This window comes from Etheostoma spectabile, chromosome 5 (assembly GCF_008692095.1).
Source record: "Etheostoma spectabile isolate EspeVRDwgs_2016 chromosome 5, UIUC_Espe_1.0, whole genome shotgun sequence".
NCBI lineage: Eukaryota > Metazoa > Chordata > Actinopteri > Perciformes > Percidae > Etheostoma > Etheostoma spectabile.
This window is the reverse complement of record NC_045737.1, coordinates 34,337,642-34,356,425: the sequence shown is the minus strand read 5'-3', so window position 1 is coordinate 34,356,425 and position 18,784 is coordinate 34,337,642. Positions and strand designations below refer to the sequence as shown.

Here is an 18,784-nt window from a genome sequence, read left to right as displayed (position 1 = left end):
GAGAAGCCGGCGTTTCCCAGCATGCTCTGGGTCCGCCTGGCTCTTGCAGTTGGTATAAAGCAACTGCGCCGCCTGCGTCTCAGAACTGCACCCCCTGGTCTCAGACCTGCACCCCCTGGTCTCAGACCTGCACCCCCTGGTCTCAGAACTGCGGCCGCCTCGCTCTCGTGAGATTTCCGTTGCCCACGTGCGCATGACGTCAGAGCAAGTCGGGATCAAGTCGGACACAAATCTAACCGGCGTGCAACGATTCTCGATTCTGCGCAGACCTGGCTCATCTCGAACGAGCCTACTAGATTGCTTGGGGATTGGAAAAAAATGAACAGATCCACAGGAAGAACCAGTTGTTTTTTCATCCCAGCACCTCCTACGTCATTTGTCAGCAGCTTGTGTGTCGCATGCTGGAAGAGTTGAGTTATCCATTAAGCATCATGGAAAGAGCCAAAGAGGCGTCAAATAAAGGTATTTTAAAGTGCGGTTGCCATGATACAAGAAACAATATTGCAGTGTAAGTGACGTTAAAAATTAAATTGAATGTGTAATTAGAGTAATTGTGTAATCTTGTGTTGTTCCACACAATTGCACAAAAGCACAATGCTACATGTAATTGCATTAGATACAATTTTGTTATTTTTCACAATTTTATCTGATGCAAAAACACTTGGACTGATATTGATTGATTTTTTTTTTAGGTGTTTGAAATACATTTAGCCACTGCCCCCGCCCACAGAAGGACATCACTTGGCTCATGTGCCAGTACTCTGGTCTGCCTTTCCAAACTGGGGGTGTGCCGACCGCCACCTGCAGTAGCTAACACAATGACTATGGAGAAGTACCTCACACAGCCCCCCTTCAAAAGATCCAAACTATCCCTTTAATACCCATTCTGTCAAAATCAAAAACTAATATCAATTGCTATGTAAAGTTGTGCTACTCTCCTAACTACTGTCCATTACGCTTTGCAGAGAGCAGACTTTGCAAATTCAAAATAACAACCACCACCTGCTGATTCTCAAAGGCCCTTTGTATTACGCAATCACTGCCTGTTGTGATCACTTTGTTGAATAAAGTGTGAAAATCTAGCTGACAGGTGAGCGTAAAAACAAACATGGTGCGGGGCACTTGACAAAGCACGGGTTTTGTTAAGAGCCCACAGAGCGTAACCACGCTTCGGCAAGAGTCACCAAGACAAGCAGCCTCACCTGTCAAAATGTCCCCTGACGTGGATAGAACTGGATTGGGTCTACACAACACGACTAGCGCACAAATAAACAAAGTCTTTACTGGGCATTTATGCACCTGCTAGCCGCAGGCAATCCAGTTATCAATCAGGCCGTGAGACTTGTTCTTCGACGTACGCAGTAACATTGAAACTGCATAGAGGTGCATTTAGACTATGTCCAATCTGAACCTGTGCTCTATGCCTGTGATCTTTGTGTGCGCTGTGTAGTGATGCCCTTAGACTGAAAGTTGTGATGGCAGTCAATCTGAGAAGGTAATTGCACGTCACCTGACCTGCTCCTCCTGACCCCAGTTTAAATTGGTTAGCTTTGAAGAATAGGTGTTTCTTTCAGGGCTGGAAAGAAACGGGCCCCCAAGGGGGAAACTGGGGAATTTCTCTATTGCTTTTTACATTTAAAAAATACCACAGTGGCACTCAGTCTACACAACTGCTACAGGACAAGTCCAAGAGAAAAAGAAATGCATGTTGATTTTTTTGGATGCTCAAATTACTGTTGTACTTCGTCTTTTATGGTATTAATATTACATCACATTGCATCATTGTCTCTAATGCAATTACATGTAGCATTGTGCTTTTGTGCAATTGTGTGGAACAACACAAGATTACACAATTACTCTAATTACACATTCAATTTAATTTTTAACGTCACTTACACTGCAATATTGTTTCTTGTATCATGGCAACCGCACTTTAAAATACCTTTATTTGACGCCATTTTGCTTACTCAGTCTACCATATAATCATTGTCTATTGTTTACCTGTATTTCTTGTGTGCTTACTTGTTTGTGTGTTTTTGTTTTTTTTGCTGTTATTGAAAAAATGCTGCTGCTGTAACAACTAAATTTCCCCGTTGTGGGATGAATAAAGTATAATCTAATCTAATCTAATCTAACCGTTGCAGACTCAGTTAACAGTGACTATTAGTGACAGCAACCTTATATAAATGGATGAAATATGCATTACAACAAGCATTATGATAAAAATAGATCCACCGGACGTCCCTCACCTTCCACTTTCTTTGTGTTGGCAATCTCCGGTGGATTTATGAGGACTATGGTTACCTGGTCCTCAGGTCTCTGCAGGGTAAATCCAGACAGCTAGCTAGACTATCTGTCCAATCTGAGGACTATGGTTACCTGGTCCTCAGGTCTCTGCAGGGTAAATCCAGACAGCTAGCTAGACTATCTGTCCAATCTGAGTTTTTGAACGAGCACGTTCCACCAAAACAAGTCCCCTCCCGAGACTGTTTTGCAGAGGCACCGTCATTGCGTCTGGCACTTAGCGCTGCCCACGACGGTTTTGATTGGCTTGAAGAATTGCCCATCCTGGAATGCTGTGTTGACTAGCCAGACCGTCCTGTACAGCGCTGTGGAGGAAGGTCTGGCAATACTCAACTGCTACTATTATTATAATTATTATTATTATTATTATTATTACTTTTCACCATTGCAACACCTTAATTATGTTATTTATGTAAATACTGTATCATAATATTCCTTTAACTATGTAAATATCCACACTCCTTATATTTCTTTATTTATTTTTCTACTATTTGTGCAACTGTAACACAGAGTTTCCCTTCGGGGATCAATAAAGTATTTCTGATTTTGATTCTGATTGCGAGACTATTGCAAATGTGACCATTTAAGATGCACTAGCGTCTGAATGGGTGTGTTCCCCTTAGAGGTTAGCGTGTCTTACCTGGAGCAGAAGGTCCCCCTCGGAGAAGCCTGCGGTGTCCATGCTGTTCCCATTCTGCCCGCTGACTCCAGAGAACATCAGACTGCTGCTGCTGTTCTTCATGGTCGCTGTGCAGAAGGTGACAAAACGGAGGGCAGGGGTTAGCATATGTTATAATATTAACATCTTTCACGGTTTAAGCTTATTCTACTATAGCAAACTAACACATTGTTTCCCTCAGCTTAATCAACTTTTTATTAGTCATACTGCAGTTTTTTAGTTTTTCTTTTTCTGGACAAGATACACTAATCGCTGAGATCTCAAATCCCTGGAACTGAGTTCCTCGTGTTGGAGGCTGACTGTACACATTTTTATCCACATTCTCAAAAAGATATGATAAAAAAAAGTAACTACTAGATGTTAGTTGTGCTAAATCTATTCGACATACCGCACTGTTGGGTAAAACATTAAAGAGCCCTTTTCACTTGGTTTAAATAATTGGAATTTAGAAAATATAGTCAAACTGGTTTGTCCGTCAGTCTTCTTGTTTCGTTGCCCTACACCACCGCAATATTTGTTAATGGCAAAATGTGTCAAACCACTCTCAACTAAGTATTGTGGTGGTGCAGAGACGCCCTAGCCTAGGACTCCTATCCTACAGACTAAAGAGAAAATCTTGGTTTGGTACAGATCCTCGCAAATAATCCCACTATAATAATAATTTGAATTTCTTTTAATTGAGAATAAAGATAAAGTGATAATTCCCTCCAATATTGTGAATCATATTGCAGTCGCAACAGCTGTCAAAATAATCCCAATTAGATATTTTCCTCATATCATGCAGACTTAATCAAATTTAGCAGGTCACTACAGTGGATTTCTACAAGACTATAAGAAACTTGGGTGCCCAGTAGGGCTGAACGATGTTGTGTTTTAGCATCGACATTGCGATGTGCGCATGCGCGGTAGTCAAATCGCAGGACGTTATGATGTTGACGCTAAAACTTTTTGGCTGCTTGATAGAAAAGTAACTTCCACCGTTCTCCTTTTACATGATTATTACCGGCCGACCCTTCCCCTTTAAGACAGGTGGGCAGCGTGTGTATGTGACGTTAGTCCGACGGGGTTTGTTACGGGGAGTGATGATCTCCGTGAGTAGAAAAGTACCGTAGGCAGCAGCTCCTGCTGACACAGTGATGTCATAGTTTTGATGGGTAGTCAGTGAAGCTACAGCAGTCAGTGTTTTATGTTCGCTGCAAATATTAACTAAATCACCTGATCATAACAACATAATCACAACGTCTCCCGGCCATTTCCTCCCGCAGAAAGCTGCTACCATAAATTTCCCTCATTAATAAATTAGAGAGCCATAAATCTCATTCATACAGTACTATGATAGATAAACAATAATGTCTGGTTTTATTGCAAATCCACTGAAATGCATTATATGATATGGCATTATTTAAGTCATAAACTACAGCAGCACAGATATGAAAGTTGTATCTGACAAATAATAAAGCATAAACCACGCATGCAAGCAAGTTTGTTAGTTGCAATACATGGCAGCAGTCTGGTTTCTGGGTTCAACACCGTCACTGTATATGTGTATATGCAGTAGGCGTGCATGATATCTCGACTGGATATTGTTATCGCGATATCACGTTCCGCAATATTAAATTGAAAGTGTCGCGATAAGTATGCAGTATTGTTTCATATTTATATTTGTCAATATCGTGCAACCCTAACATGCAGGGGTATGAATAATGGATTATGTTTTAAAGGGTTATCCCAGGTTGACTGACTCGGCTTGGCAAGCCATGGTGAGAGGTGAGTCGGACGGGGGATGATTTCAATGTGAAAGTTGTCACAGGACGCCGCACACTGAAAAAACATCGGTGTGAAAGAGGCAATATATAGGTTACATGGCAGCAGCATCTAAATCTTGCATCTTGCCTGGAGCCATACTGTTTGTAGTTTCTTGACTTTTACACATTCCAGATACACAATATGTAGCTTGCTTGATTACTCATTGGAAACAAAAAGTCTATTTGATAGCTGAGAAAGTGACTTGTTTCATATGTGCCTCGGCATGTTTAAGGCTGAGATAGGCACAACAGGTTTGTTCTCTAAGGCATTAGATAGATGGACGCTCCTCTCTCTCCTCATTTAATGAGGCTACTTAAGAGGCCTGTCCACCAATCACATCAAACTTGTTGAGTGAACCCAACCTCTATCTGCGCTATTTAAAGGTCCTGTGACTTACGAAACCTAAGTAACAGGACACCACTAGCATTCATTTGAGCCGCTGGGTGTCGAAAACATGTCAGCCAGAGAACAAAGCCAGTTTAGACAACCATTTCCAGGTAAGGGATTACGGAAATCTTGGCAACGTCTCTGTTGTGTTTTATATTAGGGAAATGTGAGGGGCTTGTTCTTTTGTTTCAAACACATAACCAAACCACCAGTGTAGGCAGAAGTTGCATCACTTTGTTAATACTACTCAGGCAGTGAACTGCATATCCACATCGAATGGCAGCCTGCACCAAGTAATTACTCAGCTCCACTGTTTGTTTTTGCTGTACCTTGGCATCTTGGTAAAGTCCCTCAGCCCCAGCTGAAAGCCTTCTCACTGCTCGCCATTGTTCTCTGTGCAGCGCCACCATGTCGTATCATGTTAAAGATCATTGCTTCTCAAATGCATAAGTCATTTTGCATGTTCATGGCTGCAATAATTGAACAATATAATAATAATATGCAAAAATATGTAAATAAAATTATAAATTAGCTGTGGCAAGGCAAGAACAGCATTTAGATTTTTACATCCCTGTGGTAGCACTTGAGTTTCTGTACTTACTGGAGTTATATTATGAAACTTTGAAAGTTGGAAAAATGTAGGATGTATCCTGAATATTAATGGCTTGTATGATTTGAAAAGGTTAATCCACACAAAATGGCATACTGTTCCCTTTTCTATTGTGTGTTGCCTTTTGCTGTTACAGCCATAGGGCCACACTGTGGACATTATTCTTTTGTGTATCAATAAATAATATGAATGTAAAATCATGAGTGTGCGGCAGCATAAAAAAGCAAAGCAAGCTATCTCAATTGTTGGTCCCCTGCCAGAAGACAGGTTCTCATTGCTGGTAGAACTGATCTAACAGCCTGCATATCTGCACACACATAACACATACACAGACATAACACACACAAACACACTCGGCCCTCTTGCATCTCCCCCTAGGGGTTTTTTGTAAGCAATAGCCGACAAGAGCGCTTCCCTTATCTGGACGGCCACTACAAGAAAAATCCCAGGATATGGCCTCTCCCAACCCGTCCGTCCAGTCCTGTCACGCAACTTGGGGCCCTGAACACTCCCCCTCAAACACAGACACATAGACACTCCCCATCCTTTAGCTAGAACTCACACAGTGTTAACACAAACACCCAGACCTGCAGCCTGACAATCACCGGTCTACAGCACACAAAGCTGCAGGTCTGACCCTTTCATACAATCACTATCAGCATTAAATGTGAGTTACACGTGCAGCCGCTGCAGGATACAAACCGTCAGACACACAAACATTTAAATCATATTAGAATTCAACTGGTTTGCACACACACAGGCAAACGTAGACTCCAAGTCCAAATTCTTTTTTTCCCACTATTCAGTGTTTGCCTGAGTATGGGGGTCTCATTGTGGCCGCCTGGCGCCTGCTTGATGTCAGTCTAGTTTTCTTCCCCAGTGGGGGACTCTGCCTCGTGTTTTCCCTCCCCATCGTTTCCCGCTGCTCACAGCTCAACAGTTTATGACGCTGCAGAGTTGCTCGTGTGCACTTACAGTTCTGCATGCAGCTGTAGAGACACGTGTTTAATGATACTTGGCCAGATCTTGACCAGAAGTTGGAAAGACATTCCTATAGGTTTGTGGGAGTCAGTGAAGAAGAAAACACACAGAATCCCACTAACATCAAACGCCTTCACAGAGCAGGGAAGGGGTAGGAACGAAGTACTGTTGCACGATATTTAGTTCAATACTGTTTGATTGGTATCATTTGATTGGATCTGATGGTATTTAGGTCTAAATAGATATTAAAACAGATTTATTCTTCTTCACAGTAGCAAAAAAAGGCACAGGCGAAGCAGGCAACCGCCCGCTGGCTACCCACACTTTTTAATAATACATGGGTGGCACCATGAGCATTAAATCCTCAAATCAGGTTTCTACTGTAATATCTTTTATTTCCCCATGTGGGGAATTGGCAAATTGGCGCCCCCTGCTTGCTGAGAAGATACCGTGCACAGAGAAGCTGTGTGAGAAGGGGAAAGGTGCTCCACTAATACTGAGCACCCACAAAGCTGATCGCCGTTATGTGTCAGTTAAACGTTTTTTATCTCCAATCCTATCCTGAGTTGAAAGATAAGCTACTTTACGGCTTTATTATCGAGTTGATGGGCGTGTGTGTGCGGCACACTGTGTCGGCCCTCTAAAATGCAAACAGTTTTTGACTACTTTTTTTTTAAAGGCCGTGTGTACCCAGGAAAACATCAATCGGCGCTTATGTTTGGAGGGGGAACGGAGGACCATGAGCCTCCATGAGCTTATCACTTCTTTGCATGGCACGGATCTATCGGAGAGCTACCCCAACTTTTTTGACTGCTCTCAGGATTGTATTTACTCTGCCAGTCACTGTGGCTCAAGCAGACAGGAGCTTTTCAAAACTAAAGTTGATCAAGTCAGACCTGAGGTCACTGGCCTTTTCGTCAGTATCAATCACTCAATAGGAGAGCAGATTACATGCGATAACATCATTGATGATTTTGCATCAAGGAAGGCCAGAAAGGTCAGGTTTTAGTTTTAGTTTGTGTTTTCTGTTCTTAGTGCAACAGTGCAATAATTAGATTGTCTTTAGTGCATTTTCACATTTGTGTGATGAAGGATTTGTGCTATTTAGAATATATACACACACATACACACTGTATCCAGTAAGAATCCAGTTATTTAACTGTTGTTACTGTTGTAAGGTGCACAATCTCCACCTCCGACATTTTCAAAAGACAACAGACACAAATCTGCACAAAACATGACAGTTTAAGTTATCAGAACTTAAAATAAATATACACCATAATATAGTAATTCTGCAATATTCTCGAAAGGGGTCTCGCCCTGGGTGTAATTCAATGTAGAACCGCTACTGCTTCTTCCTTGAGCTGCTCTGGTGGTCTTGCTGTTCATAGCTACGGCATAAGGAGGGATTTACAGTTCAGTGTGGGACTTTCCCAACACCACTGGGCTGCACTCACCACACAGAGGAGTATAGTGCTAATTAATCAATGGGTAGATTGACAGCACATTTTGATAATCCATTCTAAAATGCCAAATTGATTGATTGATTGATTACGGTTTCTTTTTTTTTTCCTGTTTTACAGACTACCCAGGTTTCTGTGGTGGGATATAATCCCTCAACACCTATAGGCTCCTTGACAGTAGTAAGTGTTGCCTTTGACAACCCCAACCCTAAAAAACAAAGACCAAAAGGCCGATGTCATATTGGGCATCGATCTTGGAAAAAACAACCCCTAAAACATAGTAAAGAATAATTAAACTCTCATACAAAACTAAAAGCATCTTCCAATACTTTTAAAGGTGCAGTTTGACACCAAGAGAGGTCACATTTTAGCATCACTAAACTGGTAGCTTCCTGCTTCAGAAAGCAAGCCATTATGGGATTGGTGAAATGTAGAGCACGAATCGCTCCAGGCAAACATCCCTGTCAATCAGGGAATGAGGCGGCCTTTAAAGGATTTGACATCTTTTCATCATGGGGTAATTAAGTGAAATACAAAGAACTATGAGGAGCCGACGAGTTTTTCTACATGCAATTTACTCAGACTATTCAGAGCAAAGTATAAAGTAGTGTCAGTCAAGCTTGAAGCACTGAATAGTGAGAATTAAACAAAGACTAAAAGTGGCTTAAGTCTTGTTTTTTTGGGCAGTGATCAACAACAAACAATGCAAAATAAGCCTGAAACAAAATTCTGAAATGCTTTTGAAAAAAGGAAAAAAACATGTACACACTGTGTACTAATTTTAATAACTTATGTATCTATGAAGTACTAGCATGTTGTATGGAGTTAAAACACTGAAACTAAAGAGAGAGAGAAAAAGAGAGAGAAAAAAAGGAAATGCTGTCAGGGGTTGGAAGTCTGCCAGATTTAGAGAGAGTATAAAGCATGCCAGCAATGCATAGGGGAATATAATCTTGATTTGAAAACATTTAGTTCCAGTAGATCCTGGACAGAGATCTCTGTTCTCACGCAGATGTGCAGGAAAGGGCCGTGCTTGCAAGAAATAACAGCCAATGAGCTGGGTCACTCAGTCAATAGGTTCAATCTCCCATTAGTCTTTTGATTAATGTCCGCACTTACTTCCATGACTTTAGGGGAAGGAAACAACTTTTCAACGATCAGACAAGAGTATCATCTCGGCATGTCAAGGAAAAGGAGGCGACAGCAGCTTTGGATGGAAACAAAGCCCTGTCAAGAAGAAAATAAAACTAAAAAGAAGAGGGAGGGGTGTGTGTTGGGTGTGGTGTGTGTTGTGTGTGTGTGTGTGTGTGTGTGTGTGGTGTGTGGGGGGGGTTAAATAGTCAGTCACACCCAGAAAAGGACTGGATTGCACTATGGTGACACTATTTTGCAATTTGGAAAAACAGGAATGACATTGCATATTTTGGATGTTATTACAAAATTGTTGGCTGCATGTTAAATGTTGTTTAGGGCCCCAAAGCTGCATTGAGCCAGCCCTGTAGGTTTAAAAAGGTTGTGTGGTGTGGTGGGTGGGGTGGTGTGTGTGTGTGTGTGTGTGTGTGTGTGTGTGTGTGTGTGTGTGTGCTACAGCACAGAACTCACACAAGCAAACCTTCATGATCAAAATAATTGTGGTTGTGGAGTTTGGGGGTGTCTGTGTGTTTTTATTTATTTGGGGTCAACACTCTGAGCTGTTTTTTGGCTGTCTGTGCTCCTAGTATCTGCTCCAAAAGTAATATCATTGGTTTTGAACTGGGCACAGGACAAAAAAAAATAAAAGACAAATTCAGGTTGCTGTGCTAGGCGTGCCTCGCATATCATATCGCTAAAATGATTCTTATCAGTCTCTAGGCGGTCGTCAAAGCTCTCGCAGGGAAGGAGTCATGTCATGAAAGAGATTGAGGCAGAAAAACTAACTTTCTTCTAAAAGACGTCTAAATTTAGCCCACAGATAGTAGTACTTAGATGTTAAAGCTGTTGATAGACAAAGATGAAAATAAGTCTGCAAATATATGAAAATGGCAATCAACACTAAAAGCTCATTTACATTTCTGGATAAAAAAACCCAAACTTTGACAGATTGAAATCATGAACCTTCAATAAATCAAATAATACATCTTCTGTGTTTCTGATCCTCCAACCAAACTTTTGAGTGGGACGATTTTGTTTTGACACCTAACCAAACACAAGCGTTTTTGTCAGAGAAAGCCTTGGTGGGCGAACTCGGCTTGGGCCAGCAGGGATCCAGGGGGGAAAAGAAAAATTGGGTATGAAGGGAGATGTTGCGCTGTGGTTTTAACGCTGGAGAGACTGAATGAACCTCCCAGAGAATGGGAATTGGAAAAAATGAAAACATGATTAAATCTGTCTCCCAGCGTTTCGCTTGCATTCTCACGAAATACTGAAAGACGAGTCATGAATCAAGAGCCAACAGGCAACTTCTGTCACCCCAGTGAGACGTCCTCCTCTCACATATTATGATACTGAGTTGACAGGTGAATTATGCTGAGGTTTTAAGGGCACGTATAAGTAAAACCCACGTCTTTCAAAAACAATATCCTCATAATCAGCCCATCAGGATTGAAAAGCAAATAAGACTGATACTCCCTCTCCTCCGAGCTGCAAATGTTTGTCAGAACCTAAAACGTTGTTCTCGACCCCTTTCTTCCTTCTGTTCACTTGTCTCATGTGTATGGGTTTGTGTGTACATGGTTCAGATATCCCAAATACCAAATTATATCAAATTATAGCACACGACAGAGTGTTACCACATCAACTCTGATTGCTAACAGGCCCTGGATGTTTTCAATGAACTTGGAGAGCATATCCACATTTTTCAGCAGCAGTGAGCCACAAGCCTTTCAAAATATCCAGTGCTGCCTCATAAAGTCACGCTATGAGGCAAACAGTCCAGCTTTCTCGAAAAGATCTGCCATTTTAAGGCAGCCATAAATAGCTTGTATCATTATCAGGTCTTTAAATCTCACTCGTATCCCCTGAAATTGCTTAGGTTGTTTTCTCTAAAGGCTTTTTTCTTTTACCTAACAATTCACAGGATCATTATCTTATATTCTAGGCGTGCCCCCACTCGAACACCCATCCTAGGCTTACAGTATGTTTTGACTGGGATAACCCCTGAGAGTCAACCTAAGTGATCTTGTTGGACATATACAAAGACTCTGTGTTTGAGAATCCACCCCTGTATACAGGGACCCTCTGTCTAAATGATTATGTCACTCTATAGCACTGCATGAATCCAGTGTTTTTAACTTTACTTTAAGCCATGTAGAAGGTCTTTAAACACACTCTTAACACTTTACGGAACTTTGCATCTACACAGCTAGCTTTTCTTGCAAGTGCAACAACAAGACAATGACTCAGGCCGTCCCTGTCTGTGTAATCCTATTTTTTAAGCCAGATCATTCTCCTCTTAAGTTTACTCATCAGTTGATCCCGTCTCTGTAGTGTCTTCTGTCTTCATTTCTTTACCTGCATTTCCCTAACATGTCAATGTTTGTTTCAGCATAAAAAGGGAAGCATACACTCACTGTTAAACATGCAGTGAGTTACACTCATGCTTACAGTGCACGTTCTCTTAAATAACATTTAAAATTCTCTTATGATGGAACAAACGGTATACCCCATATCATGAATCATATCTGTATCTGGCCATCTGTACCAGCAATAACCGCCATAAGACAAAATAAGATAAAACCACACCACATGCCACCAATTCACACTTCCAACTTCCTTCTATTTTGACGCTGGTTTTACCGTGCAAGTTGTTTTGTAATACATTTTGTGATGTTGTGTTTGTTACGGACTTTTTTATTTATGTAGCCTGCTGTTGCTTATCTATGTATCGAGGCATACTTCACCCCATCTGTCCTGGTTGCAAAGCACTTTGGGTCAAGCTTATGCTGTTTTAAATGTGCTATATCAATAAAGATGACTTGACTTTACCATCCATCTCATTGTCTCTCCAGGTTTCACTCTATGGATTAACTTGGGGTTGTTGGTATGGGTCTTTATGAGCAGCAGTTTGTGCCCAATATGCTTTTAGAGCTCTAATTAATCATTTCTGCAGCAGCCTCCATAATTCTCCTTGTGTCTTCAACACATGGACAAATGAAGTTTTGAAAAACTAAGAAATATTTGTGACAATCAATCACTTGTATGCCTCTTTACACAAGACTAATTTCATCAAATGAAAGGACCTCTGTGAAATATGGTGAGTAATTGGATGTACTGAACAGATGACGCACATGCATTGATCAATGAGCACTATTTTTTACAAACCACAGGAGGACTCCAGTACACACTCGTGTCATTAGGGTTTTATTGACAACTTAAAGTACTTTGCAGCGTGAGATGACAAAATGGATGCCAATAAGTGTCTAACTCGAGAAATCAACACCTTAGGTTGGAATAAACAGATTGTAACCTGTCCTATTAAAGGATATGTCTAGGATGACTTCATTGATAGTAGACAAACAAAACACAGATCCAATATGTAACCTAATAATGAACAACTGACAGAAAGGCGAAAGTTGGCATATACTAGGCAGACACTGCATATTGTCAGAGATGTATCACAAGTAATATCAACCATCTTTGCTTAATAGCTGACTGCTACGGTTGGTAGAGACTCCAGTCTGCAGTGTAGTTAGAAAGCTACAATTATGCACAATTACATTACATAATTACATGTTACCTTTCGCTTCTTCTTTTCACCTACACGTGGACTCTTTCTCTCTCTAACTTTCTTTAATGAGTCAAAGTTTAAAATGATTTTTTTGAACATCATTATCATTGACTTAATGAAGAACCCTTTTAACCCAGGTCAGGAGGAGTGTCATGAGGTTGGCTGATGTGTGTTGACCCAGACATAGCACACGTCACTTTGTCAGTAATCAGAGGCAACCTTCACATACACATCAATCAATCATACTGTAATTAAAAGTGTAGTCCATTGATTTACATTTCCAGGAAGTTCACAAGAGGCAGGATAGCTAAAACTAAAGCAAACTGGTGTATCCTGCCTTTTTAATGGCAAGGTCATGTTAAAAAACAACAGTTGACACTTGTACCAATGGCATCTTTTCCCTGCCAGGAAAACACCCAACAGCTTTGTAACTCCATATTCCCGGTTAGTAACTAAAATGTTCTGTAAAAGCTGAGATCATTGCATTAGACTTGACAAACTCCAGAGCCACAGAAGGCATTTTACAACACAGGCTGCGGAGCACTCCGTATGACTGACGTAAACGGACATTTATATGTGTAAGATTGGCGAGGAAGCAATGTGCAGCCCATGTTCTCAACATGTTAATGGGATCATGCTGGGATCAACTCAAGATGGCAGACGTCATGAAGGGACCTGTGAAAACACTGAACCATCTCTGACTGGTACGGTAACCGTAAACCAAAGATGCTCCGCTAATGACATGCTTTACAATGGTCTCGTCCATTGTTTTCTAATTTTTTTAAATGAGTGCTCCCCAGGCTTCAACAAAGTTCCTGTTCTTCCAGCTAACAGCTATTTACTAAGTGGTGCATATTTGTCTCAGGACACAATGAATGTCTTCAAGTGGAGGACAATAACCGGCAGACTATCTACACAAGGTAAGTAACATAGCATTTAATCACTAACTTAGGTCAAAGAGAGATTCCTTATTAACTGCTGAGACAGCACAATGAAGGAAACTGTTGGTCTACAGTAAGTGCAGATCTACAGTGACAAAGCAGCAGTATTCATGTGGTGATGGGTTGCACATGGGCTGTGTGATGTGACATGTGATTTTGATCCTGCCCTCCATTGCTAAAGGGCACAGAACGTCTTTTCAGTGTGTCTGAGTACTGCTGCTGTCAACTGAGCTGAAGGTGAGGGAGTGAAGAGTCAGGGAGACAAGCAGAGGCGTAAACACTGAAAACTTGCAGGAAGATATCTTAAATGTATAAAGCTGCACAAAGAAGAAAAATTACATGTCAGACCATTGAAATCTCCAGGACTGTCTGAAGATAAGAGAATGACTTGCGGGGTTTTTTTTTCAAGTTTTTCAGTAAAGTTCAATGTTTTGCAAAAAAAAAAATATTTCAAGTGTGCAGTAGTTAAGAGCTTCCCACAGTGTTAAAGTTTATTTGCGGTGAAAAACACCAGACTAACTCAGCTTGAGAGCAGCACTGCATTCACAACCAACATTGATTAGAGATATAATTTGTTTTTATAAAAGGAAATGCACCATTACCAAAGACTTTCAAATCAGCACACCTTTAACAACAATGTCATGTTGTCCGTGTAAAATTCAAGGATTTTTTTATTTTAAGATTATATTTGGGTTATTTAAAGTGCCCATATTGTAAAACAAATCACTTTTTCTGGGATTTTGTGTCTCTGGTGCTTCAACACGCATACAAACTTGGAAAACTATCCATGCTGTTTTGAGTGAGATACGGGTTTCTAAATGCCCTCTGCCTTCAGTCTCCGGGTGAAATCTGCTCCGCTTTCTACGTCATATAGCCGAGATGAGGTGGCTGACCGTAGCACATGCTAGCGTTAGCATGCTAGCTCATACTCAATGGCAAAACACTGCTACAACACACACTAATTCACCATAATTTATAAAAAAAACTACTTCCATGTCCCTGTTCTGCAGGTATTCCTCGTTTAGAAGAATTCTCCCAGCTAATCCTGCCTTTTACTGACCAAAGATGGAGAAGAGTTATCCAGCTGGTGTTATCATTACCTAGCTACTGCGCAAGTGCAGCTCCCAACAAAGATAGTATAGAAGTGTGATGTCTCACTCTGTAGCTAAAACAGAGACCCAAACACACAGGGTGAAAACAGGATCTGCAGCAATGTGTGATACAACAAAAATATGTTCTTTTTTTTTGTTACATTCACACGTGCACGTGGAAAAAATACAAGTGTATTTTTTCCATGATGGTTCTCTACCCCTATATAGATATACAAAATAGTCGTAAAGTGAAGTCTAATCGCCAAAGACTTTGTAGTTCACCCAGTGCTGCAGAGAGAAACAGTTTCATTTCTGTTTTCTGTACTTGTTTGTGTCTGCAAATGTCACTTTAGTGGTTTTCGGTTGACCATTTACTAGACCATTGTGACCAAATAAGAACAGCAGGAGGATTTCGCAGATAAAGGCTTCTGAACCAAACACTACCAATCACACGTTTCAGCAATAATGCAAACCGGAATTGGGGAGAATTTAACAACACTGGCCGCCAAGACGACGCTGTTTACTGCTGCTAGCCATGTAGCTACTTTAGTTAGCAGCAACTTCTACAGCAGGGTAGGAAATTAGCACCATTAAGTGACTTTACCTTGTATAGCAGCCACAGTGGTGGGTGGATTGTAAAACATTCCTTGTAACGGCATGGACAGCTTTTGTCAAAGAGTGCTGTTGCTAAGTAACAATAATGCACAATGGAGTCGCGTTACGTTACTGCTAATGAATCCCCAAATTAGCCGGACTTTGCTGCTTCATAATGAAAAAAATTAAAACACCAAAATAATGGAAGGCTTTTATTGTGAAGAACTTCTAGGAAATGAAACCACTTAAAAAGCCCCGGCTTTCAACACGCATATTTACGTCAACTGTAGACTTTTTGTCGAGTAGTTTTCAGCGCTAGTCCATGACAACATGTAGTTAAGCTGAGGTACAGAGAAAAGGAAAATCGGTAAAAATAAATATGGCGACATATCCCCTGCGTTAAGAGGCCCGCCGAGGAGACAGCGGTAGCTGTTGAGGGCAAAGTAAAGAAAAAGAGTAGGTAAATTTCGAACAAGTGGCTCATTGATGAAGGGAAAACAAGGGAGCTAGTTAGCCTAGCTACCTTCGACGACCAGTCTATGCTCCGGACGTACGGTCAAACCTACACGTCCTCACAAAATGCAAACAATTCGTATTGGTCATCAAGTGCACTGCCTACAGCTGGGGAAGATGGGACCCCAGGAACACAGCTGCCATACCGCTGGGGAAGTGGGACCCCACACTGCCATACAGCTGGGGAAGAGGGACCCCAGACACACTGCCTTACAGCTGGGGAAGATGGGACCACACATGCATACAGCTGGGGAAGATGGGACCCCACACTGCCATACAGCGGGGGAGATGGGACCCCAGGAACACACTGCCATACAGCTGGGGAAGATGGGACCCACACTGCCATAAGTGGGGAAGATGGGACCCCAGGAACACATGCCTAAGCTGGGGAAGATGGGACCCCACACTGCCATAAAGCTGGGGAGATGGGACCCAGGAACACACTGCCATACAGCTGGGGAAGATGGGACCCCAGGAACACACTGCCATACAGCTGGGGAAGATGGGACCCCACACTGCCATACAGCTGGGGAAGATGGGACCCACACTGCCTACAGGGGAAGATGGACCCACACTGCCATACAGCTGGGGAAGTGGGACCCGAAAACACTGCATACAGCTGGGGAAGATGGACCCCACACGCCATACGTGGGGAAGATGGGACCCCACATGCCATACAGCTGGGAAGATGGGACCCCAGGAACACCTGCATACAGCTGGGGAGATGGGACCCCACAGCCTACGCGGGATGGGCCAGGCACACTGCCTACAGTGGGGAGAGGGACCCCACACTGCCATACAGCTGGGGAAGATGGGACCCCAGGAACACACTGCCATACAGCTGGGGAAGATGGGACCCCAGGAACACACTGCCATACAGCTGGGGAAGATGGGACCCCACACTGCCATACAGCTGGGGAAGATGGGACCCCAGGAACACACTGCCTTACAGCTGGGGAAGATGGGACCAGAACACACTGCCATACAGCTGGGGAAGATGGGACAGGAACACACTGCCATACAGCTGGGGAAGAGGGACCCCGACACACTGCAACCAGTGGGAAGAGGGACGAACACACTGCCTACAGCTGGGGAAGATGGGACCAACCACTGCCATAAGCTGGGGAAGATGGGACCCAGGAACACACTGCCATACAGCTGGGGAAGAGGGACCCACACTGCCATACAGCTGGGAAGATGGGACCCCAGGAACACACTGCCTACAGCGGGGAAGATGGGACCCCAACTGCCATACAGCTGGGGAAGATGGGACCCCAGGAACACACTGCCTACAGTGGGGAAGATGGGACCCAGGAACACTGCCATACAGCTGGGGAAGATGGGACCCCAGGAACACACTGCCTACAGCTGGGGAGATGGGACCCACACTGCCATACAGCGGGGAAGATGGGACCCCAGGAACACACTGCCATACAGCTGGGGAAGATGGGACCCCCACCTGCCATACAGCTGGGGAAGAGGGACCCCAGGAAACCACTGCCATACAGCTGGGGAAGATGGGACCCAGGAACACACTGCCTTACAGCTGGGGAGATGGGACCCCACACTGCATACAGGGGGAGATGGACCCCAGGAAACACTGCCATACAGCTGGGGAAGATGGGACCCCCGGAACACACTGCCTACAGGTGGGGAAGATGGGACCCCGGAAACACACTGCCTTACAGCTGGGGAAGATGGGCGACCCAGGAACACACTGCCTTACAGCTGGGGAAGATGGGACCCCAGGAACACACTGCCTTACAGCTGGGGAAGATGGGACCCCAGGAACACACTGCCTTACAGCTGGGGAAGATGGGACACCAGGAACACACTGCCTTACAGCTGGGGAAGATGGGACCCCAGGAACACACTGCCTTACAGCTGGGGAAGATGGGACACCAGGAACACACTGCCTTACAGCAGGGGAAGATGGGACTCCAGGAGAAGAGTGTTTACAAACCCAGCAGATAAATCCTGACTTCAGTGATCACTTGATATTCCCTCTAGCGCCACCATGAGGTCGACATTTTAGATGATTTGAGGATCCCAGGATGATTATCTTTGTATCCATCTACAATGAAGACTGTGTTTTTCATCCACACCTGGGTATCTTTTATTAAGTTTGATATAATAATGCTGTTTTGGGCTTGAGAAATCTGTTCAGGAGTGAAAATGTTTGGCAACCACGGTGACTGTAGATCATCATCATCTCTGAAGATGGTAAAAATAAACCTTGCCTATTTCTTTACCTCTAAGCACAATGTATCCATTGATGGTACTGCCTCAAAATCTTGGAGCTAAAATATGTATTAATAATTTAAAAAAATAATGTATTGAAGCAATTCAAAATGACGATTTTATGATTTTTATAAATTAGAATTCCGGAAAAAGTGGCTGGTAAAATATATAAGTGGCTTGTTGAATTGGGCATCTACCAGACACTATGGCTGGTGGGCAAAAAAGTGAATTTCCCAAATAAAGGCTTTTAAACCAAAAACTTCATGAACAGAAAATGTTTCAGGAGTAAAGTGACCCGGAATTGGGGAGAATTTAACGACACTGGCAGCCAAGATGACATATTTTACTGCCGTTAGCATGTAGTTACATGCCACAGTGTTGACATCGCAGCGGCTGAAAAAACCCACTCCAGTCCTGCCTACCTGGAGCAGATGACCAATCATAGTAGACTGGCTTAGAGTTGGGTAAG

The 18,784-nt window shown here is 42.8% G+C and overlaps 1 protein-coding gene across 3 annotated transcripts in view; it reads right to left on the bottom strand.

Moving 5' to 3' along the window:
* The window catches only part of LOC116688969 (aryl hydrocarbon receptor), a 47,528-nt gene that overhangs the window by 12,579 nt on the left and 16,165 nt on the right, over window positions 1-18,784 (bottom strand). For all 3 annotated transcript variants that reach the window (XR_004331897.1, XM_032515204.1, XM_032515205.1), the window contains exon 3: window positions 2,945-3,051. Coding sequence is in view for 2 of the 3 variants with exons in the window: in XM_032515204.1 (XP_032371095.1) it covers window positions 2,945-3,051 (107 nt within the window). In the remaining variant the exon portion in view is untranslated. The remainder of the gene's footprint in view (window positions 1-2,944; window positions 3,052-18,784) is intronic.